This window comes from Capra hircus, chromosome 1 (genome assembly GCF_001704415.2).
Source record: "Capra hircus breed San Clemente chromosome 1, ASM170441v1, whole genome shotgun sequence".
NCBI classification, from domain to species: Eukaryota; Metazoa; Chordata; class Mammalia; order Artiodactyla; family Bovidae; genus Capra; species Capra hircus.
The window spans coordinates 67,815,175-67,839,315 of NC_030808.1; the positions used below are offsets into that span (position 1 = coordinate 67,815,175).

Consider the following 24,141-nt stretch of genomic DNA (forward strand, 5'->3'; position numbering starts at 1 on the left):
AAAAGTTTAAGAGCAGCGTGTATTTTCTGTCTATTTTAATCAGCTTGTGATGAAACTGAACTCCATTTCTAGATCTGGGCCCCAGGGCTGGAAGTCCTTTGCTGGCCTGCTTGTGCCCCCAAAGAAGCACGGGGGAGGAAGGTGGTGGTGTGGGGAGATGGGGGCCTCGAAATAGAGAGAAATACACATCCTTATATGGACAACACCTCACCCCTTCCACTCCTGAGCTAGCTCTGGGCTCAGCCTCCACTGCAGCCTTCCTCCTTCTGTCTCCCCCAAGAGAGGTCATTCCCAGAGCTGCAACTCTCGGTAGGAGGAATGATGTCTTGGGAGGCTTCTGGGAGGGTGTCTGAGCTTCCAGGAGCCCCTAGAATGGGTAGGGCAGAGGCGCTGGCCTCTCTCTCTCTGGCCCAGAGCAAGCAGCATGCTGGCAAGGCCAGGAGAGAGAGGTCAGACCAGAATGAGCGTCTTCCCAGCTCCGCAGGCCGGTGACCATGAGTCCTCGGGCAAGCTCCTGATCTTCTTCACCAGGAAAATGAGAACAGCCACACCTCCCAGAGGAGGGAATGAGATGTGGAGTAACAGCTGGCATTTATTGGGTACTTAGTCCATGCCTGGGCGTCTGTGCTAAGTTGCTTCAGTCGTGTCTGACTCTTTGAGACCCCATGGACTGTAGCCCACCAGGCTCCTCTGCCCGTGGGATTCCCTAGGCAAGAATACTGGAGTGGTTGCCATGCCTTCCTTTAGGGGATCTTCCCGACCCAGGGACTGAACCTACATCTCATGTCTCCTGCATTGGCAGGCAGGTTCTTTACCACTAGCACCACCTGGGAAGCCCCAGTCCATGCCTGGTATGATGCTAAATACTTTATACCCATGTTTCAGGTTGAACCATATGTTTGCCAATATTCAGGTGCTTTTGACCTGCTAAAATGGGAATTTGATTTAGTTCAACCTAATACAGTGGTCATGTATGGATGTGAGAGTTGGACTGTGAAAAAAGCTGAGTGCCGAAGAATTGATGCTTTTGAACTGTGGTGTTGGAGAAGACTCTTGACAGTCCCTTGGACTGCAAGGAGATCCAATCAGTCCATTCTGAAGGAGATCAGCCCTGGGATTTCTTTGGAAGGAATGATGCTAAAGCTGAAACTCCAGTACTTTGGCCACCTCATGCGAAGAGTTGAGTCATTGGAAAAGACTGATGCTGGGAGGGATTGTGGGCAGGAGGAGAAGGGGATGATAGACGATGAGATGGCTGGATGGCATCACTGACTCGATGGACGTGAATCTGAGTGAACTCCGGGAGTTGGTGATGGACAGGGAGGCCTGGCGTGCTGCGATTCATGGGGTTGTAAAGAGTCGGACACGACTGAGCGACTGAACTAAACTGAACTGAACTGAATGCACATTAGCTGCCTGAGTCGATATAAAGAAGAAATGGGAGGGGGAGCAGATCAAAGCCAGGAAAAGAAGAGTGGGTTGAAGTCAACTCAGCCATCAGCAGAGTTACCTGGCCACAGCGGCAGTGGATTGCAGCAGTTAGGGGCCAAGGCATGGGTTGCATACACCGCAAGTTAGGCCTGAAACTCCCTTCTCACAGTTACAAATCACCCCAAGTTGCCAAATCCAAAGGCCAGTGCTCAGGCTCATCTTATTCTGCTTGGCAGAGGCATCTGACGTATTGACCTCCATCATCCTTTCTTGCTGAAATGATCACTCTCTGGCCTCCAGAACAACCCTCTCTCCTCCATTTCTTCCTGTCTCACTGCAGCCAGTCCTCTGTCTCCTTTGCAGACAGCAGTCCTGCCCTGTTTCTCAGTGTTGGGCTCTCTCCTTTTCTCTGCCATCCAAATCCACCCCTAGGGACCCCATTTAATCCTAGGACATTCAATACAGCTGACTCCTCATATCCTGCCTCCAGCCCCGACTCCTGCCTCAACTCCAGATTCGTCTAAATGTTGGCCAACGTGATAAGCCCCCTTGGATATATTATGGATGTCTTATGGACCCCTTAAACTCCACATACTTGACTCTGCCCCGACCCTACCCCCCACATGCTAACCCCAGTAGCTGGTACCACCGCTGACATGTGCTCTCTCACAGAAACTAAGGGTCACCTTTGACTCCCCTTTCTCTCCTCTTCCAGTTCCTCAGCAAACCCGATCAGCTGTACTGTCAGGACACGATCCGCCTGGTCATTTCCCACCTCTCCCACGGAGTCTAAGCTCCCTGGACATCGTGGACACCTCGCACCTGCTCCCCTCATCCTCCTCCTGGGTCTGGTCACCACCTGAGGGATCCTTTACCACGTCCAGTGTTGTCCCATCTCACTTAGAATAAAATCCGGTGTCCTGTTGCAGCCCACGTGACCTTGCAGGTCCTCAGCCTCATTTCCCACACTCTGCCCCCGGCCTGGTGCTCAGCCACACTGGCCTCCTTACCTCTCTTTCTGGGAGCGCCTGCTCACAGCCTCAGCTCAGGGCTGAGCTTCCCGCCCTTACTCTTCCTTCCTACTGCTGAGACTCCTTCCCATACGTCTTCAGGCCTCTGTTCAGACAGGCCTCACCCTCCCCATTGCCCCATTTTGCTTTCTCCACAGCACGTGTCATTGCCTGGGACTGTAGGACTTGTCTGCTCATCCGTGTTTCTGTCTCTCCCTCACTCCAGTGTAAAGGCTCTGAGACCAGGAGCTCTGTTTCATTCACTGCTCTGAACCTCAGCCCCAGGGGCAGTGCCTGGCAGGGCGGGCATTGATGTATTGGCTGAACGAATGCCCACTGGAACGCTACCCCCCATCACACACACACACACCACCCTCCATGGTTGTGAAACCTCTGATCTCACAGGTGGCTGAGGCCCGAAGCCCTTGGCGGGGCAGCTGGGCAGGGTGGCTAGAGCTGCCCTGTCTTGGAGTCAGGGCCTACAAAGGGCTTTGCCTTCTCACCTCTCACCTGGGCCACCCACAGAGGTGCAGGGCTTGCCAGCAAGAAGGGGTGTCAGTAAGGGAGATCTGGCTCTCTGAGACAGTGGAAACTTCAGTGTTATTCAGGGGCGCCACACAGTCCAGGGAAAGGTGCAGACTTCAGAATCAGACACAGCTGGGTTCAAGCCCTGCCAGGGTAACTCATGCTGTGACTCCCTGAGCAGGGTGGCTCGAAGGGCCTGGGCTTTGGAATCAGAGACAGTCAGGGACACAGCATCTCCTTGTACTGTCTGAGTGACTGCGGAAGCCTTCTGACCCTCACTGAACCTGAGTTTTCCCAAGGAGGATACCCTGCCCAGTTGTTGCATAAACTAAAAATGCACAAGAGTTTTTGGCCATGGCAGGCCTTGAAGCCCAGCCTTTTCTCCTCGTTGGGGTTTTTCTGACAAATCCTTACCCACTGCAGGCTTCAGCTGCTTTCTGCAGTACAAGCTGACATGCCTGCTGCTACCTTGGACGGAACGGCGGCATGACCATAATCAAGACAGTGCACAGAGCACCCTTTTTCTTAAGGAAACAACGGAAGCCGCAGGATTAAAAGAGCCAGATGTGCTGCCATATAAAGGCTACCTCCCTCTGAGGGAGGCAGCAGTGTGGCTAATACAGAACAGCCAATGAACCAAAGTCATTTTCATGAGGTCTTGAAACATATCATTCTACTGGCCACAGATGTAGAGGCTAAGTGGTGTCCAGCACAGGCTACCCGAGTGATGGTGAGTGACTGTCAGGGGTGAGGCCAGTCTGACATCAGCAGCAGCTGTGTTCCCCTAGTGGAGAGGGACCTTGCAGCCCCTTAGGAGGGATGCAAGACATGTCTTACCCAGAGGTGTAGTGGGAAGTTGCAGATGGAGAGAAATGGAAGACCCTGCACAGTGACTGGGCTTAAAAGTTCAGTCAAGGTTACTTCTTAGGGCAAGTGGTTCTTCACTCTATTTTAATTCATGACTTATTTTAAGAATATGGGTAAAAACTATGGACTCTATCTTTTAAAAAACACTCTAATCCACAAACACACAGAAATTTGCCTATAAGATCAAAGGGCGCATGGACCCACTGGGTACTACCACCAGGTCTTATTGAGTAAGGGAGTGGGAAGAGCTGAGAGGACCAGGGGACAGAGCAGGACTCAAAGCCTATTCAGCTGAGAGAAGCACAGCGGGAGAGATGCTGAGAGGGGGCCAGGGAGCAGCTCAGAAGTCTGCAGTCCTTAAGCATGTGCTCAGAGGTGGCTCTTGATGAAAAGATAAAGCTAAATGTGGCAAGAAAGCAACTCACGTGCAGGACAAGAACATATCTCCATGTGTAGCAACAGGGAAAAGAAAGTGGGTGTGGAAGGAGCTGCCCTTTTTCCTCTTTGAAAAAATATAAAACAAAACCCAGTTAACCTGGAGTCAGCCCTGTTATCTCAGCCGGTTTCCCTCTGATCTCTTTCCTAGCTCTTCTCCTAAGACCCAACTCCCAATCTGTAGTTTGAGGGCAAACCCTGCAAGGGCCCTTCCAAAGGAACCACAGATAAATTATGATGGTCAAGGTTCATAGAGGCAGCAAGGGAGTCTATTTTGCGGAAGGGATTTTGAGCTTACTAGAATGTGATATGGAGAAGGCAATGGCACCCCACTCCAGTACTCTTGCCTGGAAAATCCCATGGATGGAGGAGCCTGGTGGGCTGCAGTCCATGGGGTCGCTAAGAGTCGGACATGACTGAGCGACTTCCCGTTCACTTTTCACTTTCATGCATTGGAGAAGGAAATGGCAACCCACTCCAGTGTTCTTGCCTGGAGAATCCCAGGGACGGGGGAGCCTGGTGGGCTTCCGTCTATGGGGTCGCACGCAGTCAGACACGACTGAAGAGACTTAGCAGCAGCAGCAGCAAGGGAGTCTACTAAGAAGACCAACTTGGGGGCAACAAAGGCGCCTTGAGTTGCAGAATGAATTCCCCAAACCTTTAAAAATATCCCCAAGTGTATTGTGTAAGGAGAAAGGAAATTTTGCTTTGAAAACAAAGTTTGGTTTTAAAAATAAACCATTTTGCTCTTTCTGGAAAAGGTGCTGACACTTTGCAGATAAGAATGACCTGCTACCCTGCCTTCAGCTGGACATGTGAATAGGACCCAAAGAGGCCACGGGTTCCAAAAACATAGAACCTCACCAGAAAGAGGTGCTTCCTTCTGAAATCAGCCTGGCTCCTAAGTATGGGCTGTTAGAAATAGGTTTCTGAGGCCAAGTTTCCAGGAACACTATTCTACGGCACCTGTCTAGAAAGAAACAGGATCTGACCTGGGTGGGTGACAGGAGGAATCAGGAGCAGCAGCCCCTTAGCCTCAAAACACGTGCTTCAAACCCCCTTCAGAACTAACTGTACACTTTGGCCCATCAAATCTGCTCCCTTGAACTCAGAATCTCTGTGACAAACACATTCACAGAACTCCAGGGAGACACACACAGCATTTTGCAATCTCAGGTTTGCTATTGGCAACCGACAATTTAATTTGTGTTGCCACTGTGTGTGCGTGTGTGTATGTTTAAAGACTTTGGTTGTTAAGACTCTCCTTCCTTTCCTCTCGCTCATTGTGGATCATGATCTCGGCTTTCACGATCAGGAAATCACATTACAATATCCAGAACAGAGACAACGATTCCACATCTTGTGAGACAGGTTAAGAGTTTAGAAGTCAAGTGATCGTGTTCACAGGCAGAGGAACAACAAAGCTGGTCTTCAAGATGCCTTATTTGGACACTAGCTTTTAACATGTCACTGATAGTTACTAGCCAGGCATTTCAAAGGCAAGAAATTGTTTTCCCAAACTACCTTTGTAGGCCATTGCAGGCAAGTAACAAAATACTAAGAATGGGCCCTGGATCGTGGGTCCCCAGATGGGACTCTGACCTTAGCTTGGCCCTAACAGAGCAGCAAACCTCACAAGGGACGCCTTCCCTTCCCTGGACGGCCTGGTGCCCTGCGGTGGCCTAAGCCATCTAGCCTCCTTCCAGATCTAATTCTAACCGACGCAGAGGGGAGCAGGAGGCTCACACACACGCCACTTGCGTGTCTTTAGGACAAATCCCCACAGGACTGGGCTCGCCCCCTCCTCACGGGAAGCTCCGCTCAGCCCTGGCAGGACGCTCTGCCCTCACGCCTCTCATCCCCTCCCTCTGCTACATTACAATTACTCCTCTCTAATCACAGAGGTGGGCCTGTCCCCTCTACCCGAAGCCTCAGTCCCCGACTCACCTCCTGGAAGAAGTGCCCCCACTTGGCCCCCACTCTGCTCCCGCCTCACGGGAGTCTGTCCAGCCAGCACTGACACTTGTTTGTTTCGGCTTGTAAAATACTATGTAGTCATTTTCCTGTGGGTGTGTCCTTTCTCCTTTCTCCTCCTGTCTTGTGTCCCGCTTCCCTGCCTGGCATGGGTGGGGGGCGGTTGGTTAGGACTGGGGAGGGGGCCCACGAGGTGAGCAGCCCTCCTCCCAGCTGAGGGCAGGGCTGCACGGCCACAAGGAACCATCAAGCAGAGCTGCCGTTTCACTTCCTGTCTCGTTTTGCAAAAGATGGTTCGTCACCCATGATGAGATGCCTCTGGCAGTGATGGCTGCTTTGGGTGCAGATCTGTTCAGGGATGGTGGGCGCTAATAAGTGGGACTCTGTGTGGGGCCGTGGTGGGTGGGCACCACCTACCGTCCACGGTGACTTGGCAGGAGGACTCAGCCTGGCCGGCACTGTTCTTGGCTACACACTTGTACAAGCCTCTGTCCTCGGGCAGTGCCTTCTCGATGGAGACGGAGCACAAGGAGCCTGTGGGGAGGAGGAAGATGTGTTGAGTGGAGCAGGTCTGAGCCCATCATCTGCCTGGCACGGGGAGTATCACAGCGAGTGTGCTTCACACAGGCATCCGGGGAGCCCAGAAGTCAGAGGTCCTGCGGGAACCAACCCACTCTCCTCATCAGAGCCCACAGATAACCCGGATCCAAAATAACTGATCCCTAGATACACCCCGGGCTTCCCTGGCGGCTCAGAGGGTAAAGCGTCTGCCCGCAATGCAGACCTGGGTTCGATCCCTGGGTCGGGAAGATTCCCCTGGAGAAGGAAATGGCAACCCACTCCAGTACTCTTGCCTGGAGAAGCCCATGGACGGAGGAACCTGATGGGCTACAGTCCACAGGGTCGCAAAGAGTTGGACACGACTGTGCGACCTCACTTTCACTTTCACTTTAGATACACCCAACCCCCGCTTCCAGCACGTTCTCTCATAGAAATACACAACAGCAAGGTAAGAAGAAGAGAGACAAACAGCCCCTGCCCTTGGGGAGCGGCAGCACAATACAAGGGGCAGATGGACCCGGGCCCTCACACTGGACGTCACCAAGAGAGACAAGGTCAGGCCCCCAGACTGCGGTAGGGACAGAGGCAGGTGAGGACGCCCCGCCAGCTTACTGCGATGATTTTGTGAATGCACTCTAGAAAAGGATGTTCTGAACAAACAGACGAGTGGAGGGGGGCAGGAGCCTCTGCCCAGCAGGGACACTGGCCTGCGGGCAGATCTGCTGGAAGGAGACAGAGACCAGCCAGGGACTCCGGAGCTGGCTTTTCAGGAACGGTATCTGAGCTGACACTCCTGGCTGACGAGGGGCCCTGCGCTGGGAGAGGGGCACTGCGGGGCTGCTTCCCCCAGGGTAGGGTCTTTTGGTCCCCTCAGAGAGGGATGGGACAGCTCTCTTTCCCGCAGGTCTGCCCTTGCCCCAGCACGCCTCTTCCGGCCTGGCTGAGGGAAGGAAGGGTCAGGTTGGGTGTACACTCAGCAGTCTGGTCCTCGCCCACCTTGGCTGTCTCACCCCAGGGCTGGCTCCTTCTCTGAGGGACCCCTTTGGGGCGTTCCCCTGAGGGGGTGGGGAGAGAGCACCCGAGGACTGGGCCTGCTGGGCCAGGCAGGGGGGCAGCCGCGCTCGCTCCTGCCATAGACACACACAAGCCAGCAGCACAGCAGCCTGCTCGAAGCCGCCCTGTTGCCATGGCAGTTGTCACCACACGAGGAGGACGCAGCCAGAGCCACGTGCGCCCTGCCATCTAGAGCCACTGGCTCCGGCCACCGCCCTCTCCACACACTGCCCGGCACAAATCACTGGTCCTGAGCCGGCAGAGCTCTGTGCGTCCCAGGTGTGAGTGTGCCGAGGCACGACCCTTGATCGAAAAAGTACCTGCACCCCCGTTAGACAGACACACAGACTTGACCGACAAATACAAGGACACTCAGAGAGAGGAAGGGTGATGTCAGTTCTGCACGGAGAATCTTACCGAGGCTGGAGGAGAAAGCGAGATAGAAGCGTTGTTTACTTCCTGGCACCTGGGTGAAGTCTTCAACAGGGAAACCTCAGTTCCACCAACTCCGTGGGGCAGGATGGCTGATCTGCACCCCCTCCTACACTCTCATTTAGACCCCATCCCTCAGCAGGGCCTCCCTGCACTCTCCTACATGGTACAGCAATGCCTCAGGGTCTCTGTCCCCTGTGGTTAGGCACAGAATTTGCAGAAACTGCCACAGAAAGGATTTATGCTGGATTTTCAGGAATTCTGTCATGAAAGTGAGAACTATGAGGCACAGAAATCAGGGAATGAGAGAAACTATCTTCTAGAGAGAGAAGTTCCCATTCATCCGAGAGGCAGGGGCATGAGAAGATGACCTCTGGCCTCCAAACTTGAGGCTTAGAAGACATGGACCCCATCCTGCTGTTTTTCTTCAGTCTGAGGCTAAGGCCCACTCCCAACGAACCTCCTGGTTGAATCTCTGATTGTCTCTCAGCTTCAGCCCCCCAGCTGCCTTCAGCCTTAAACCAAAATGGCACAAAACAGTAGTGAGACCCCAGAAGAGGTGGAACATGTAGACCAGAGCCCTCGCCCTTCACAGCGGGAGCTGGGGTGGGAGCCTGGGGGAGGGGTGGGATATCATGAAGGCAGCTTTTCCAAGCTGCTCACAGCCCAGACCCCTGGCCATGTGTGTGGGTTGGGGGAGGGCCCCGGCAGGCTTGGAGGCTGGGCTAGCCCAGATTGAAGAATCTGGTATTTCCTGTGGGACAGCTTATTCCTGACCTCCAGAAGAAAAACCGTTTCCCAGAGTTTTTTTGAGAAGCCTCAGTCTGGTGGGGAATTTTGAGAAGAAAGAAGGTGAGGGGGATGGGAAGCAGGGATCCAATGAATGGCTCAGCTAGAACCCGCCTGGGGAGCGCCCCTCAGGGTCATAGGGTCTGGAGGCGCCTCCCCCCATCCTGCCTGTGTTCTGAGTGTGTGGGGAGAGGGGAGGTGGGGTGTGTGAGGTGGAGGGAGTGGCCCCAAGCCCCAGAGGCTCTGCTGAGGCTGCTCTCTGTGTCAGGGCCCCTGGCTCACCAGGACAGTGCTGCTCAGCTCCGGGTCACCTCCTTGGGGACAGGGCCATCTTGAAGCACCCTCAGCCATAGATGCGCCTCTTCTGTGCCCTGAGTTCGCCTCCCAAGGCCATTACGAAACACGTGCCTCTCTCCCACCCTAGCTGTTGGAGGGCAGTGCCTGTGACTATTGTGAATGTTTTTCCTGAGCCTGGAATCCTGTCAGTTAAAAAAAAATCATTCTGAGACTGACCAAGGCATATTTCTGGAACAGGTGATCCGGTAGGATATATGCCAGAAAAAGTCATGAACACTTAATCAAACATAACTGACCCTTGAAAGAGATAACATGGTTTCTAAAAGGGAAAGAAATTCTTAACTCAGAATTCTTCAAGTGGATTGCGCATCCAATGAAACGGGCTGGAATACTGCCTTGCACATAGTGAGTGTGGTGCAGATCCTTGTGTTTTGTGGGATGGACTTACATAGGTTTTGAAAAAGCCTTTGCAAGATCCCACACTGATGGCAATAAAAAATAAATCATTCATTGACAACACAACAAAAATGAATCCTCGTTAATAGATGAGGAGAAATGCTTGCCAGGGGAAGAAACCTGGTCTGGGGACAGAAAGTAAGGCATAAAGATGAAAGAAATTCTCAGCAGCAGCACAGAGCTCCCTGTCTGGCCTCGGGCCTCCCAGGCCTGGGCCAAGGCCTGAGCAGCTCTGCTGCAGAAGGGCCTGGTGAGGGCACCCTGCAGGCCCAAGGGCAGGCCCAGCTGCTGCAAGTAAGCACCGTCTGCCTTGCGGCTCTGGGAGATGCAGGAAGCAAGGACACTTCCACAGGTCCCTCCAAGAATGCAATCAACTCAGCTGACTGTCACCACACCTCTTCTGCTCTCTTGGCACTAGATGGAGTGAACATAATCATGTTCTGTGGGGCCCGTGGGCTGTGAGCCCTATTCAAGCTACAGAGTTCAGAGAAGCTCCCCCTGAAACCTATAAACAGTATCCACTAGCAGCAGGTCACAGACATGCACACTGATGGCGGGAGAGCACAAGGGTCTGTCATGGCCAAAGGCCTGGGGACCACAGTCTGGGACTGAGGCTTGGAGGAAGTGAACCTTGATCTTAGCCGAGGTAACAGCACACGGTTCAGTGCAGTGGAGCGAGAAGGGTGCTGAGTCAGGGAGGTGGAGGTGGAGAGGATACTCAGAGGGGTGTGAAGGATGGAGAAACCCACTTAGCAACCCCTTTCTCCCTACAAACACCTCAAAATGCCGGCTTCCTTATTTCCACTGATGCCATCACTGCAACCCAGTCACCCCAACACAGACACTCAGTGGTCCTGAACCCCCTCGTCTTCCTCACCAAACCCCTGCCCCCTCAACCCTGTTTCAACCTAGGCACCAGGTTCTGTTAACTCTGCCTTTGCTTCTTAAACCAGTCATGTCCTGTCTGTGGCCATGGCGACCTTGCTGGTCCAGGCCTCACGATGCTTCTCCCCAACCTCTTCGGGACACCCTTTCCTTGTCTTTGGGCACAGAATCAATCAAAGCCCCTAAATCCCAGCTTTGTGTCTGTCGCTCCCATTCCCAGCTCTTACAGGGCTCCTACTGTCTTTAGAATTGAGTTCTTCAGCATGAAAGAGGATGGAATGGACCTCACCTCCCTCTGCAGCCTGGAGGATGCTGGCAGCTGGGAGCCGGCCTCCTCGGCTGCTGTCCGCAGCTCCAATCTGGGAAGCCCACGCCCCCCTCTCCTGCTGGGAGCCCTGCCCGCCTCCAAGCTTCAGATCAAGGTCCAGCCCTTTCACCACCAGCCTCTCCCTGTGGCCCAGCACTCAGCTCCCTCTCCTCCTGCTCATCACCGGCACTTGGCTGGAAGAGGTTTATCACTGTGTGCGTGTGTCCTCTCTCCCAGGTCTATTGAGAGCAGATTCACTCACACCTCTCAGAAGCCCTACTCCCTGCGGTGGGGTTTGTGGAAGTGGTCACTGACAAGGCTTTACCCTAGGCTTTCTCCTGGGTCTGTGTTTGACCTGGGTGCCTGAAGATTTGGAGAGTGAAGCGCTAGCGAAGGGACGGTGGACAGAGTGCAGTCGCTGCTCTGAGACCAAGCCCCCTCCCTACCTTGGCAAGGCAGCAGGCCTGTTTCAAGGTCGGCTTCCTCCACTGCAGTGAAAACACCAAAATTCACCAGCCCAGAGCCCACCACCAGTCTTCCAGCCTCTTGACAGCTATCGACAGTGTTGAGGAATGAACAGCCATTAGCCTTTTCCCTTCACAGGCAACGCTCTCGGGGAAGTTGACCAGGGAAGATCCAGTATGCTGACACGCTAACAAGAATTATAATAACTAAGAAGTGATGGAGCAGAGTGGTCTAGGCATTGGAACTCAACTGCCTACATTCCAAGACCAGCTTTGTTACTAATTAGCTGTGCAACCTCTGGTAAAGCCCTTAACTTCTCTGTTACGTGGGCAGTACACTGGTTAGGAGAATTAAATGAGTGAAAAGAATAAGATGCCTAAGTCAGGCACGTGGTGTTCAGTTAATGCAAGCTATTCTTATTTTTCAAAGAGGAATTACAAATATTTAGAATATTTTTAAAGGTTGGACTTGGGGCTATCTCTATAATCCTGTCCTCCCACCAAACTTCTTGTGCTGGCCTTTTAAAATCATTTCTTCTTCTTCAGCTTTGGACCTAAACTGTCCATCTGAGATGGTTTCTGTGGGAGGCAATACTGGAGTAGCCAGTGTAAAAGGCTCTCAGTGCCCAGCAGATATAACCCAGCCAGCACCGTGGGTATGAGCAGCCTGTATCTAAGGGCTTGGGGCTGTGTCTGAGACCAGGGTTGAGGTATGCTTTCACTGCTTCGTCCAGTGAATTGTTTATAAGCAACTCTCGGTGGCTCTGCAGTTTCCATGCAGGTCCCAGAACAGCTGTACAGTTGTGGATATTGTCCTCAGCTGTCCCAACCTCGGCTTCCCTAAGGGTGGTGCAGCCATGCCCCTCACCGTGAGCAGACCTGTGGGACCACACCTGTCCCCAGGATGGCAGCAGCTCACTTTCCGTCCTGCTCTGAGAGTCATCACAGGATAAGATGGGAAATACTCCTGGTCAAGGTTTTGAGTCAGTCTTATGTCTACACTTTCCAACCAGGACAGGCCAACAGAGGTGTCAGGGAAGGCTTGGCAACCTCTGCTCTGGACATCTCAGCCCATCTTGGTGATCCCCCATGCCCTCCTGTGTGTGGACAGCCAGAATGAGCAGAGACGGGGGAGATGGATGAGATGGCTTCTGGAGGCCCCTACCAAACTGAGGATTTTCACGTGGAAAAGCTATCATGTCAACACATTAGCAGAAAATAAACCCTTTTCCTCTCTCTGAGCCAGTTTCCCCTTTACTCCTTCAGCAGTTAGAGTCAAAGTGCTCAGCCAGCCCAGATTTGCTGCCTGAGTTGCAGAGTGAAGAGAGAAACTCCATCTTGAGCTGAGAGGGATAATGCTATCTTCAAGTACTTCATTAGGGTTTTTAAGAGGAAGGAAGGAAGCCAGATGAAGGGTGAGGGAGGGGGTGGAGAGGGGTGCTGTCAGAGGACAGGAGGAGGGCAGTGCAGCCAGGGGAGTGCTTCTGTCTCAGCTGATCAGGATTTGACAGGACTTGTCCTCCAGGGCCTCTGGGGTGGCCGCCCTCTACTCCCCGAGGGTAAAGTGCTGCTTCCCAGGGAGCCATGTACCCTGCCCTGTCCAGGGCCACCAGCCTCAGCCTTGAGCTCAGGCCAGACTCTACTGCAGCGCTGGCCACGAGAGTGGGGTGTGGGAAGCCTGCTATCCTTGGAGCTCTTGTTCAGGACTGGAATTTATGAAAACATTTCAAACCAAATGGAGGGGTCAGGGAAAAGAGCCGTTCACCCCCATCTCTTCTCTAGGTATAAAGTGGCCCATCTGAGAATTCCAAATGCTGAAAGGCCCCAGATGGCAGGATTTATGCACCACCCCCCTTCTCTCCACAACCCAAGAATGTGAAATACCAGCAAACAAGCCTCATCCAAATTAGGAAGTGAGTGGCTCTGTCCGCCTGGCTGCTTCACCTTCAGGTCCCTTTAAACCCACAGTGTTATCAAGACTCAAGTTGTTGTTGACCTCAAATCACATCCCATCACTACAAAGCCCGCCCTGAACTGAAAATGCTGCTTCAAAGGCAGCTCTCAGCCCCAGCCCTTGTGCCCCCACGTCCAAGCCCGTGATTGGAGCCCTCTCTGGGCCAGAGATGGGGTATCAGCCCAGACACAGGGCTCCTCTGAGGGGCCACGCCTGGGGGTGCCATGAGGGGGCTCTGCCAGACAGATGCTGAGGTCTGGGAATGTGCCCTGGGACCAGACTCCCGCCTCTGACTGCCAGCAACAGAGCGTGTGCCCCAGGCCCTGGGTGGGCACTGAGCCTGTGGGTGAGGGGCGCAGAAAGCAGCCATTCCCACCTGGCTCTGGGCTATGAGCATTGCCAACAAGCAGGGCTCTGGGAGCTGACAGTGGCTAGGACAGGGTTTCCCTTCCTCCCGGCCCCAGCCGTTTTACCTTCTTGGGAGAGGACGATGAACTTAGTGGTCTTGAGGGTCTTTCCATTCAGTGTCCAAGTGACGGTGGCCGGGGGGTCAGAGGACACCCTGCACTGGAGCAGCAGCTTCTGACCCTCTGCCACATGGAGATCTTGTAGTTTCTCCTCAAAGGTCGGGGCTGTCCCTCGGCTCTCTGGTCTCTTTTCACTGTCTGTGGCCCCTGCATGGCCCTTCTTGCAGTTCACATCATTCTTAACCTCCTTCTTAAGTTCTTCTTTCCCAGTGGGTTTTGGGATTTCAGCTGGCTTGGCATTGCCCAAGGGTTTAGGGGCCTCAGCTGGCTTGGTGTTATCCAAGGGTTTAGAGGTCTCAGCTGGCTTGGTGTTGCCCACAGATTTGGGGGTCTCGGCTGGCTTGACGTTACTCAAGGGTTTGGGGGTCTCGGCTGGCTTGGCGTTGCCCACAGGTTTGGGGGTCTCGGCTGGCTTGACGTTACCCACGGGTTTGGGGGTCTCGGCTGGCTTGACGTTACCCAAGGGTTTGGGGGTCTCGGCTGGCTTGACGTTACCCAAGGGTTTGGGGGTCTCGGCTGGCTTGACGTTACCCAAGGGTTTGGGGGTCTCGGCTGGCTTGACGTTACCCAAGGGTTTGGGGGTCTCGGCTGGCTTGACGTTACCCAAGGGTTTGGGGGTCTCGGCTGGCTTGACGTTACCCAAGGGTTTGGGGGTCTCGGCTGGCTTGACGTTACCCAAGGGTTTGGGGGTCTCTGATGGCTTGACGTTACCTAAGGGTTTGGGGGTCTCGGCTGGCTTGACGTTACCCAAGGGTTTGGGGGTCTCTGCTGGCTTGGTGCTGCTCAAGGGTTTGGGGGTATCAGCCAGCTTGGCGTTGCCCACAGGTTTCAGGAACCCTGAAGGCTGGGCATTGCCCACAGGCTTGGGACCTTCTGCTGCCTTGGCATTCAAGGCCTCAGCATTATTGCTACCATTCTCTGTTGGTAATTTTTTCTTACTGCCCAACACTGAGCGAAAATCTGGGGTGGCAGGTTTTGGAGGGGGTACCTTCTCAGGCACAGGGGTCTTGGGAGTCCCCTTCTTGGCCAAGACAGAGCGGAAGTCCACCTGCTGGGGGCCATGCACTTTCCTCTCCTCCTCCGACAGGGTCTTCGGCTTCACTTGCCGCTGCAGGTTGGCGCGGAAATCCATCTGCTCAGCCGGGATCTCCTTCAGGTCCTCTTCAGACAAGGTCTTTGTACTCACCTTCTTGCCCAGGAGGTCGCGGAAGTCCAGCTGCTCAGCTGGGATCTCCTTCAGGTCCTCTTCAGACAAGGTCTTGGTGCTCACCTTCTTGCCCAGGAGGTCACGGAAGTCCAGCTGCTCCACCTCCTGCTGGCGAACGGCCTCCTCCGTGTGCTGCCGTGTCTCCACGCGCCTCTTGAGCACCCCACGCACGTCCTCGCCGTCGTCTTCCGCGGGGGCACCCTGCCCTCTCGCCACCGGCCAGCCAGGCCTCAGGCTCCCGTAGCCGTCACCACCACCACCACCATCAGCACCAGCTCCTCGGCCACAGAGGCCCTCGCAGCTGGCAGGCTCCCTCCCCCTGCGACCAGTGAAGGGAAAAAGGAAAGTAGCAGGAGGAAAAGGGGCCGGGTAAGAAAGAGACGTCAGGGAGAGCAAATCCCCGAGGGAGGGAGGGAGGGCGGAGGAAAGGGGAGGCCGGGGGGCTGGCCAGGCCGTGTTTATAGAAGGGAACTTTGGTGAGAGGCGCTTGCTTGCTTAGTTGGTTTGCTACATCGGTAATGACTTCAGTAGCCTTATAAGGGTGTGTGCAAAAAAAAAAAAAAAAAAGAAAAAAATTTACCCCCCCTCCTCCCCTCTTCTCCCTCCCTCATTCCCCTTCCAATCTCTCTGTCTTGGCTCCGGCAGCCTCAGCTACAGGATACAAACAATCTGGGGCTGCCGAGCTGGGCCTGCTGGGACCAGGAGGAAGGTGGGTGGACAGTGGCACAGGGCCTGGCCTGGCAACCCCCCAGGGGACACTCACCGCAGGACCACTCTGGCCGGGCTGCTCTGTAGCATCAGGGACACCTGGCAACTGCACTGGCCAACACGGTTCCTGAAGAATTCAAGAGGTCAACACAGATCAAGGGGCTTTCTGGGCCAAGGGCCTGCCTCGTCTAGGGCAGTAGGGAGGGCAGGGCAGGCAGGAGCTGGCCACAGGTTGGCTCCAGGGAAGAGGGGACCATGGACTGAGCTGTGACCTAACACAACCACATCAGACCTAGGTTTAGGGCAGGTCCCTCCCCGACTTTGGTCACCCTTTATCTTTCCAGCTCTTGCTTAAAAAGGAAAAAAAAAAAAAGAATCAGCTAAGGTAGGCATCCAGAAATAGGAATACTTTTCTGTAAGTTTATTATAAAAATAGTACAATGGACAGTCAAGGAAGAGTAAAGACTAAAGCTGCTGAGGTCTCTGATGGAGCTGCTTGGTCTAGACTGTGTGGCCCCACTAACCTTGCCCAGTGACCCTGAGTCTCATTCCATGCCCCCTTAATAGTGGGGCGGTCATTCCTTCTACTCACAAGGTGCCCCCATCTGCTGGGTCCCCTTCACGTGCTCGTGAAATGAAAACACCCTCTGATCCCTACCCAAGTGACCCTTTTTCTTCTTCTGTCACAAAGAGAGGGCTTGGGATTCTTTAGCCCACTGTTAACACTGTCCATGAGCAGCTGGGGAAAGGGGCTCGGGAAAGGGGCTGTACCATACCCATGCTGCGCTGGGCTTACCGCAGATGAGCCCTCAGATCCCACAAGGCTGCCACCTGCTGGCAGGTCTGGGCTCTGACTGGCCCAAGAAGGTGCTGCTCAGACTGGGGGAAGCCATGGAGGCAGCTCTGACTCTGCCTGCTAATAACCATGTTTTATGTAGCACCCTCCATCTTTCATGACTCACAGCCACTGTGTTTCTTGTCCCCACAACAGACCGGGGAGGTTCCCAGCATTCTCGTGCCCACTGTAAAGGGAAGGAGGGGAGGCTCAGGGTTTCCAGGATGCAATGTTGGGCTCTTGGGGTCTCCCACCCATTTCCTGCACTTGTCCATGTCGTGTGCACTTCAGGGGCTGGCACCTACCCCAGGTCCCACCGTAGACCTAATCCCTCTCATATATTCCATCTCCCTTACTCATGGCAGATCTGTGAGGCGGCTGTCAGCAACTGTTTTTACAGGTGAGAAAAATGAGGCTTATAAAGGTTAAGTAACTTTGCCTGAACTCACAGGGCTGGCTAGTAGGGAAAAGGGTTGGAACCTGACTTGTAATTTTCCCATCCCACCCTACAGTGCTCTTCAGTACAAATCTATCCTGGGACACATGTGTGTTTGTGTGTGTCTATGTGTACATGTGTATATCAACCACATGTAGATGGGATCTACCTGAGGGGCACCTGTACCTGCTGGTCCATGATTGGGAATGTGTGTATGTTGCCCCTACATGGACAGAGAGCTGAGCACATGTTCCTGTAGCTCTTCCAATGCACTCCAGCAATTACCTTGCTTTGCATGCTCTCCCTCCCCATGCAGGGCCAGTTCCAGGTCAGGCACCGGCAGCCCATGGTGTGGCAGATGATTCCTGAGGGTCCTGGGGGTCACTGATCGCTCCTCGACACTGGGAACCCACTTGACAGAGGAGAGGTTGGCCTTTCAGGCTCCCTAACCTTCTCTCGTCTGCTGGGTACCTGCCGGTTACCTTCCTCAATGCTCGGACTCTAGCGGGCGCAGATTCAAGGTTCAGGCACCCCGCTCCGGGCAGTGTGGGGGCCCAGGGTACTCCTTTGCTCCACAGACAGCACTTAGATGCCTTCTCAGCACCAGGCTCTGGGAAGGCTCAGGCCCTCAGAGCATCCTGGGAGCTCAGCACAGAAAACCACCAGGGCTTGGGTGACTCACAGAATAGCCATGGGGGTCACTTGCGGCTGAGGCCTCGCCCCTGAGCACCCTGCGTCTTCCAGGTTGCTGGCTAGTAGGGCCCACTCTGTTCCCACTTTCCTTGTAAGCACAGGGTGCAGGGTCTGGGGTGGGCATGGAGCATGAGGACCGGGTGCCCCAGGGCCATGTTTTCCGGGGCACCCTTTTTGACATCTCCTCTGCTGAGTCTCCTCCTGACACAAATTGAACATAGCCCAGATGCACATTGAGGAGCAGATGTTGACCACATGGCCATGCTTGAACCCCAGCCAAGCCCCTCAGAGGCTCTCAACAGTTGGGTGCCCTGACCCCTGAGCTGAAGTGAGCGTTAGCTCCCCACGGGGGAAGCTGGCAAGGACTTCTGTTGTTTTCTATTACCTGCCTTGAAGAAGGGGGTGCAGGCAGCCTGCTGCCCAACCCTTCTCCAGGCCTCATGCAGGGGCACCCGGACAGTCTGAAGGGGCAGAATTGGGAATACTACAGCAGTCCCACTAAAGAGATCATCTCTTGGCATGATCTGAGGGTCGCTATTTCTACAGCCACACACTGAAATCTCTGCTAGACTCTTTTCTTTTAACTTTGCATTTTGTATTTGGGTATAGACAATTAACAATGTTGTCATAGTTTCAGGTAGACAGCAAAGGGATTCAGCTATACATATACATGTGTCCATTCTCCCCCAGACTCCCATCCCCTCCCATCCAGGCTGCCACATAGCATTGAGCCGACTTCCCTGTGCTAGTGGGTCCTTGTTGGTTATCCATTTTAAATATTTGGCCAGACTTTTAAGGCAAATCATGGGTTTATGTGGAAAGGTCAGAGAGGCAGGTTACCTGGGACCCACATCCCAGATAACCTAACCAGCTGATCAGCCTCTTGGGGCCTCTTTGGTGTCGGCACAGACTCCGTTACAAAGTCAGGCCTGAGGCTGAGGCCCCAACCCCATGCCCAGCCCAGGTGCTGCCACAGAGGTATGGGGCTGTCACTCTGTAAGTGACATCTTTTGTACCCAACAGAATCCACTGTGTTCCCTATCTCCTAAGCTCTGAGTCAGAAGCCCACTCTCTGGTTACAAAATCTTGGACCCTGCCCCACACTGAATCACCCACCCCTGGAATGGATTCTTTATGCAAAATTAAAGAACAATATTTCAGCTAGAATTTGGAGCTGATTTTTGGACATTTCCCCCTTTAGTTCAGGAGAACTAGGGAAGGGAAGGTAGGAGTCAGCCGCCCATATATGCCCCCAGCTCCCGCAGTGACAGACAGCACCTGTCCCACCCCCGCCCTCAGCCCAGCTTCCTCCCAGTCTCTGTCCTTGAAAGGCATTCTGTCCTGGGTACAGGTCTGATTTCTTTCTAGGTCTGGGTCTGAGAAAAGTCAGAGGAGCCCCTGGCAGGCCTGGCACACACTCCCCAGGGCAATTTTCCATGGACTTGCCTCCTTACTGGGGAAAAAGCCAAGGCCAGGGAGCAGCCTCCCAAAGGAATGAGGAGGCTGGACTCAGCGGAGGGAAGAGGGGTGAGGGATGTACGTTTGGGGGCTCCAGTGTGACGTCCTGTCCCAGGTTTCCCAAGTTCCCAGTGCACTGAAACAAAGAATGGAGGAGCATCTGATTTAAAGACAGAGCCAAGGGTTCCAGTCTGGGCTCTGCTACTCACCTTTGGGTGGCCATGACCTTGAGGCCTCAGCTTCCCCCATTATTAAACAAGGAGGCGGTTCAATAACTTCTGAAGTCCCTTCCAGCTAAGACAGTCTAAGTTTTATGACTGTCCCCAGCTGGGCCCAGACAGTCTGCCTGCCGACCTCCCGGTGCAACCCTCCACTCTGACCTGGCAGGCGTCCCACAGCCTTGCTTTGCTCTTTCTTACCCTCTCACACTCAGTCTATCCAATGAGACTTGCCTCATTTGCCTCAAAATCCCACAAAAAAACTCATCTCTTCTAGGATGTCTAGCTTGAGTACATGAGTACTGTCTCAAAGCATTGTTCCTTTCATACAGACAAGCTCTATTCTAACACAGAATCAGTTTCCATTATTTGCACTGGCCGAGAGGAAGAAACAATTTTCTATTTTGGAGGCAGATTGGTCTTCCTGATAATAACTGGTTCAGGAACAAGGCTAAGGCCATTGGCGTGTTCTGAGCATATTGCTGATGGTGATAGGATAATCAATTGGCCCACAACCATCTCATCAGCTGCCACAGATGTGGTATTACCTCAGGTGAGGTTTGCTGAGCCTTGCTAGCTAAGTAGAATTTCCTAGCAGATCCAAAGATGCCCAAGAAATTATAGGTGGCTATTTTACTAAAACTCACCAAATATTGGGATGGTTTGTTATGCTGCAAAAGCTAACAATTCAAGTATAAAGCACACGCTCAGAAAGGACCCACGTAGACGGAGCACATGCTAGGTTTTGTCCTTACTTAGAACAACGCTCCATCATGGCAGTAGCTTTGGCATATGTTTACAGAGCCCGTCTGTAGCTCAGAGCCCTGGACACCGTGGGCTCAGTACAGGGAAATGACTGATCCAGGAGAGCAAGCCCCTTGTAAAGAGGCCCCTGAGCCAGAGCAGTCCAACCACCTTCAGGGTGTGGCAAGTCTGTCTGCAGAGTCATGGTACAGACAAGTGCTCTTTTCCAGTGCTAACACCAACCCTAAGGGCTGGTGTTCTGTCCCCACCAACCCAGGGTGGACATGGAGTTTCAAGAATTTGAGCATTTTAAAGGTGGAAAAATATTTCTAGGTCACATCCATTTAACAAATAGCTACCAAATGCCGACTATGGGCAGACAATGTTCTAGGCACTGGGAACACAGCAACGAGCCTTCATGGAGCTTACCTTCCCATGTTCCCTAGAAAGACCCTGAAAGGGAGGAGAAATGAATGCGGACAGTTAAAGTCCCTGTAGTGGTTTTAAATGTCTACAAACTCTTTGATACTCCTCTCTCCAAGAGGAGAACTTAGTTCCCCTTTGCTTGAATATGGGCTGCACTTACTGACTCACCGCTCATGGACAGAATGTGGCAGAAGTAATGACTGCCAAGAACGGTCTCAGGAGACGGAAACTAGTGGCCCCCCTTGGACCACCAGCTCTGGGGAAGCCAGCTGCCGTGCCATGAAGATGCTCAAACAGCCCCAGGGAGAGGCCCACATGGCCAGGAGCTGAGGCCTCCTGCCAACAGCCTTGTGAGTGAGTGAGCCATCACAGATGTGGACCCTCAAGCCTCAGTCGCGTCCTCAGAGACAGCAGCCCCTGCTGACATCTTTACCACAACCTTGTATAAAAGCCTGAGGCAAAGCTCACACAAACTGTGAGAATATTACTGCTGTCTCAAGCAATACGGGGGTGAAAGATAACAAATAAATTCCCTTCATGGGACTTCCCTGGTGGCACTAGTGGTAAAGAGCCTGTCTGCCAATGCAGGAGATAGCAGAGACCAGGGTTTGATCCCTGGGTCAGGAAGATCCCCTGAAGGAGGAAATGGCAACTCACTCCAGTATTCTTGCCTGGAAAATCCCATGGACAGAGGAGCCAGGCAGGCTACAGTCCACGGCGTCACAAAGAGTCAGACGTGACTGAAGCAACTTGGCACAGCATACTGCCTTCACAATAGATAACACTGCTTTTCCAGTTTTAACTCATCTTTCCTCACTCATATTCTTCCTATACCAAATAATGGGGGGAAGAAAACCAGGATGTAATAAGATGGAGGACTCTGGGGAATTGCGCTCAGAAGGGAAGGCTCTCAATAAACCTCTGCTGTCTTGGGGTGGAAGAACAAAAGCTCGTCAGTAGCACCAAGCCTGCTCTTCCTTTTCCCTGAAGCCCAGCCCCACATTCCTCTGCGGCTCCTCTGGCTTCCCAGTCCCAAGTAGCAACTTTGCCAGGAGGTAGGGACGGGGTGGGGAGGGCTTGGAGGCAATCAGCAGGGCGTGCAGACTCACTTGAGCAGGATCTCATACTGGCCGGCGTGCCAGGGCTGCGCGTTTTTCAGAACCAGGGTGAACACATCCTCATTCTGTAGCACCTCGAAGTGGCCAGTGTCTCTGGAGAGGGCTTTGCCATCTCGGAGCCAGTGCACAGTGGGGAAGGGGTCGCCGGCTATGGCACAGGAGATAAGGACACTCTGGCCCAGGCAGGCAGTCACCGAGCGGGGCTTGCTGATGAACCAGGGCTGGGTGCCATCCTGCGGCTCTGAAGTTAGCAGAGGGTTGAGTTAGAGAGGAAGGCCTTTCAGCTGAGAGCATCCACCTAACTCTCCCACGTGGTGAAGGTCAGAAGACAGCATGTTACCCAAAGAACAGCTTATCCAGAAGTGACTCTTATTGAACATTCAGGGAGAGCACCTCCTTCTCATGGCAAATCTGTCTTGGTTGCTTCTCAGAGGGCAAAATTAACATGAACTTGTAGCAAGGGGAGGTCACCTAGAACGTATGGGGCGCTGGGCTAGGTAACAGTGATCTGTATGATGAAGAGATATCACTTGCTGTGTGTGCTTACCTTGTCTCTCCTCTTAAATATGGGTTCTCTAAAGGCCAGGGCCCTCATAGGCCCTCACCTCCAAAGCTGTCACTGCCAAACTGTATTAGGAGATTTCTCTCCTAGCACTCTACGCAGCTGCTCACCAGTAATCCAGGGATAGCAGGGGCTTCCAAAGGCAGGGAAGGGTGGCCCCACTCAGCCAGAGCCTCAGATGGAGGATGGGGAGCTTGCCACTGGGGCTGGGATGGAACCAAGCGAGCACAGGAGATGGTAACAAAGTAGGCCCACATGGGTTCCTCACCTCCAGATCGTCTTTGGAGAGACCGTAACCACATAGTTACCCGTCCCTGCCCTACTTCTGGTCACCAGGTCGCAGGTCAGCCCCACCTTGCACAGTGAGCACAGCCTGTGTGCGGACCTCTCCTGCGCTGTTCCAGGCCTCACAGGTGTAAGTGCCCGTGTCCTCCGGGAACACTTCCTGGATACACAGGCTGTGCTGAGTGCCTCTCTGTTCAAAGTGGAAGTCCTCGGACTCCTGGATCTCAGTCCCGTCGTGAAGCCAGATGACCTCCGGGGGCGGGTTCCCTGAGAGGAGCAGCAGGGGGGCTGGTCAGAGAGGCACTTCCCTGGGCTGTGGGCAACTCTGCTTAGTACTGTGACATTGCATTGCTTCAGTCTTCCCATCCAGAAATATTCTAACCCTACCTACCTCATAGGTTTACTGGGAGGGTTAAATAAGTTAATACCACCCCCTTACCAGCCCACTAGAAAAGCAGATTAGAGCAGCACCTGGCACAAAGAAAGTGCTCAATACATGTTCATTATAATTACTTAACAACAGATTTGGGGAAACCAGAAAGAATCCAGAAGTGGAATAAAATAATGATTTCAGAGATGAAAAACATACTGGTAGAAAAGCTTTTAAAATCAGAATTCAGACTGATAATGCTGAGCGGTAGCTGAATTGGTGGGTTCCAGCTCGTTTCCTGCCCTGCACGCCTCACACAGGACTTCACAGAAACTCCCTTGTCAGTTTTCACCAAGCAAAGGCTCCGTCAGCACTTCATTTTGGTACCATACAAATGTCCAAGGGTGAAGACGGGTGTCAGGCTTTCCAGTCCCAGCTCTTGGTGGATAGCATTTCCAGTTTTTGCTAGTCTACTTCCCTGGGGGTAGCTTCTAGCAATTTTTAGGGGGGCATAAAACACCAGCCACCTGTGAGGGTTCCTCTGTGGTAAGAGCTGAGCCATGGTGTTCTGCTTCCAGGGGAGCAAGACCCTGGGAATAGCTGCTGGTGTCAGGCTCTTTCAAGGACAGTGAAGACCACCACCTGCCTCGATGGAGTAGCCAACCCTGTGTCTGGAGGCCAGGGGGCCTCTGATTTCTAAACTTGAGGAGTGTGTGCAGGGGAGGGGACCCAGCCTCTGCCTGTATTATCCAGGGACTGTCTCCAGCCTTCGGGAGCAGGGAGTTCACCCTGAGACCGTGGGTTCTCTCCCAGCTCATCCTTATCGCCTTTGCTCCAGAGAAACTGAAAAACCAGAGAGGACCTCCAGGCTGTCAACAGGACTTGTCAGAGGCCAGCACAAGTCTATGTCATTAAGACTGTGCCAGAAGATTCCCCAGGCTTCGCTTGCTGGCTCCCAGCAAGCACTGTGACGTCTTCCACTGGGCTGCTCACCCCATGCTCTTGTCACCCTGTCCCTATGTGAGAAGGCCTCTGTCCCATCTTCTCACCGTAACATTTGAATACAGCAACTGTCTTTCGAGAGTCTGGGAGTTCTCACATCATCTGGTTTTGG

The 24,141-nt window shown here is 53.4% G+C and overlaps 1 protein-coding gene across 1 annotated transcript in view; it reads right to left on the bottom strand.

The window, feature by feature from the left end:
- Positions 1-24,141, bottom strand: part of MYLK (myosin light chain kinase) — a 146,112-nt gene that overhangs the window by 70,322 nt on the left and 51,649 nt on the right. The window contains 5 exon segments of the mRNA XM_018045771.1: positions 6,660-6,776; positions 13,914-15,493; positions 15,938-16,009; positions 21,802-22,051; positions 22,727-22,924. Coding sequence (XP_017901260.1) covers positions 6,660-6,776; positions 13,914-15,493; positions 15,938-16,009; positions 21,802-22,051; positions 22,727-22,924 — 2,217 coding nt within the window.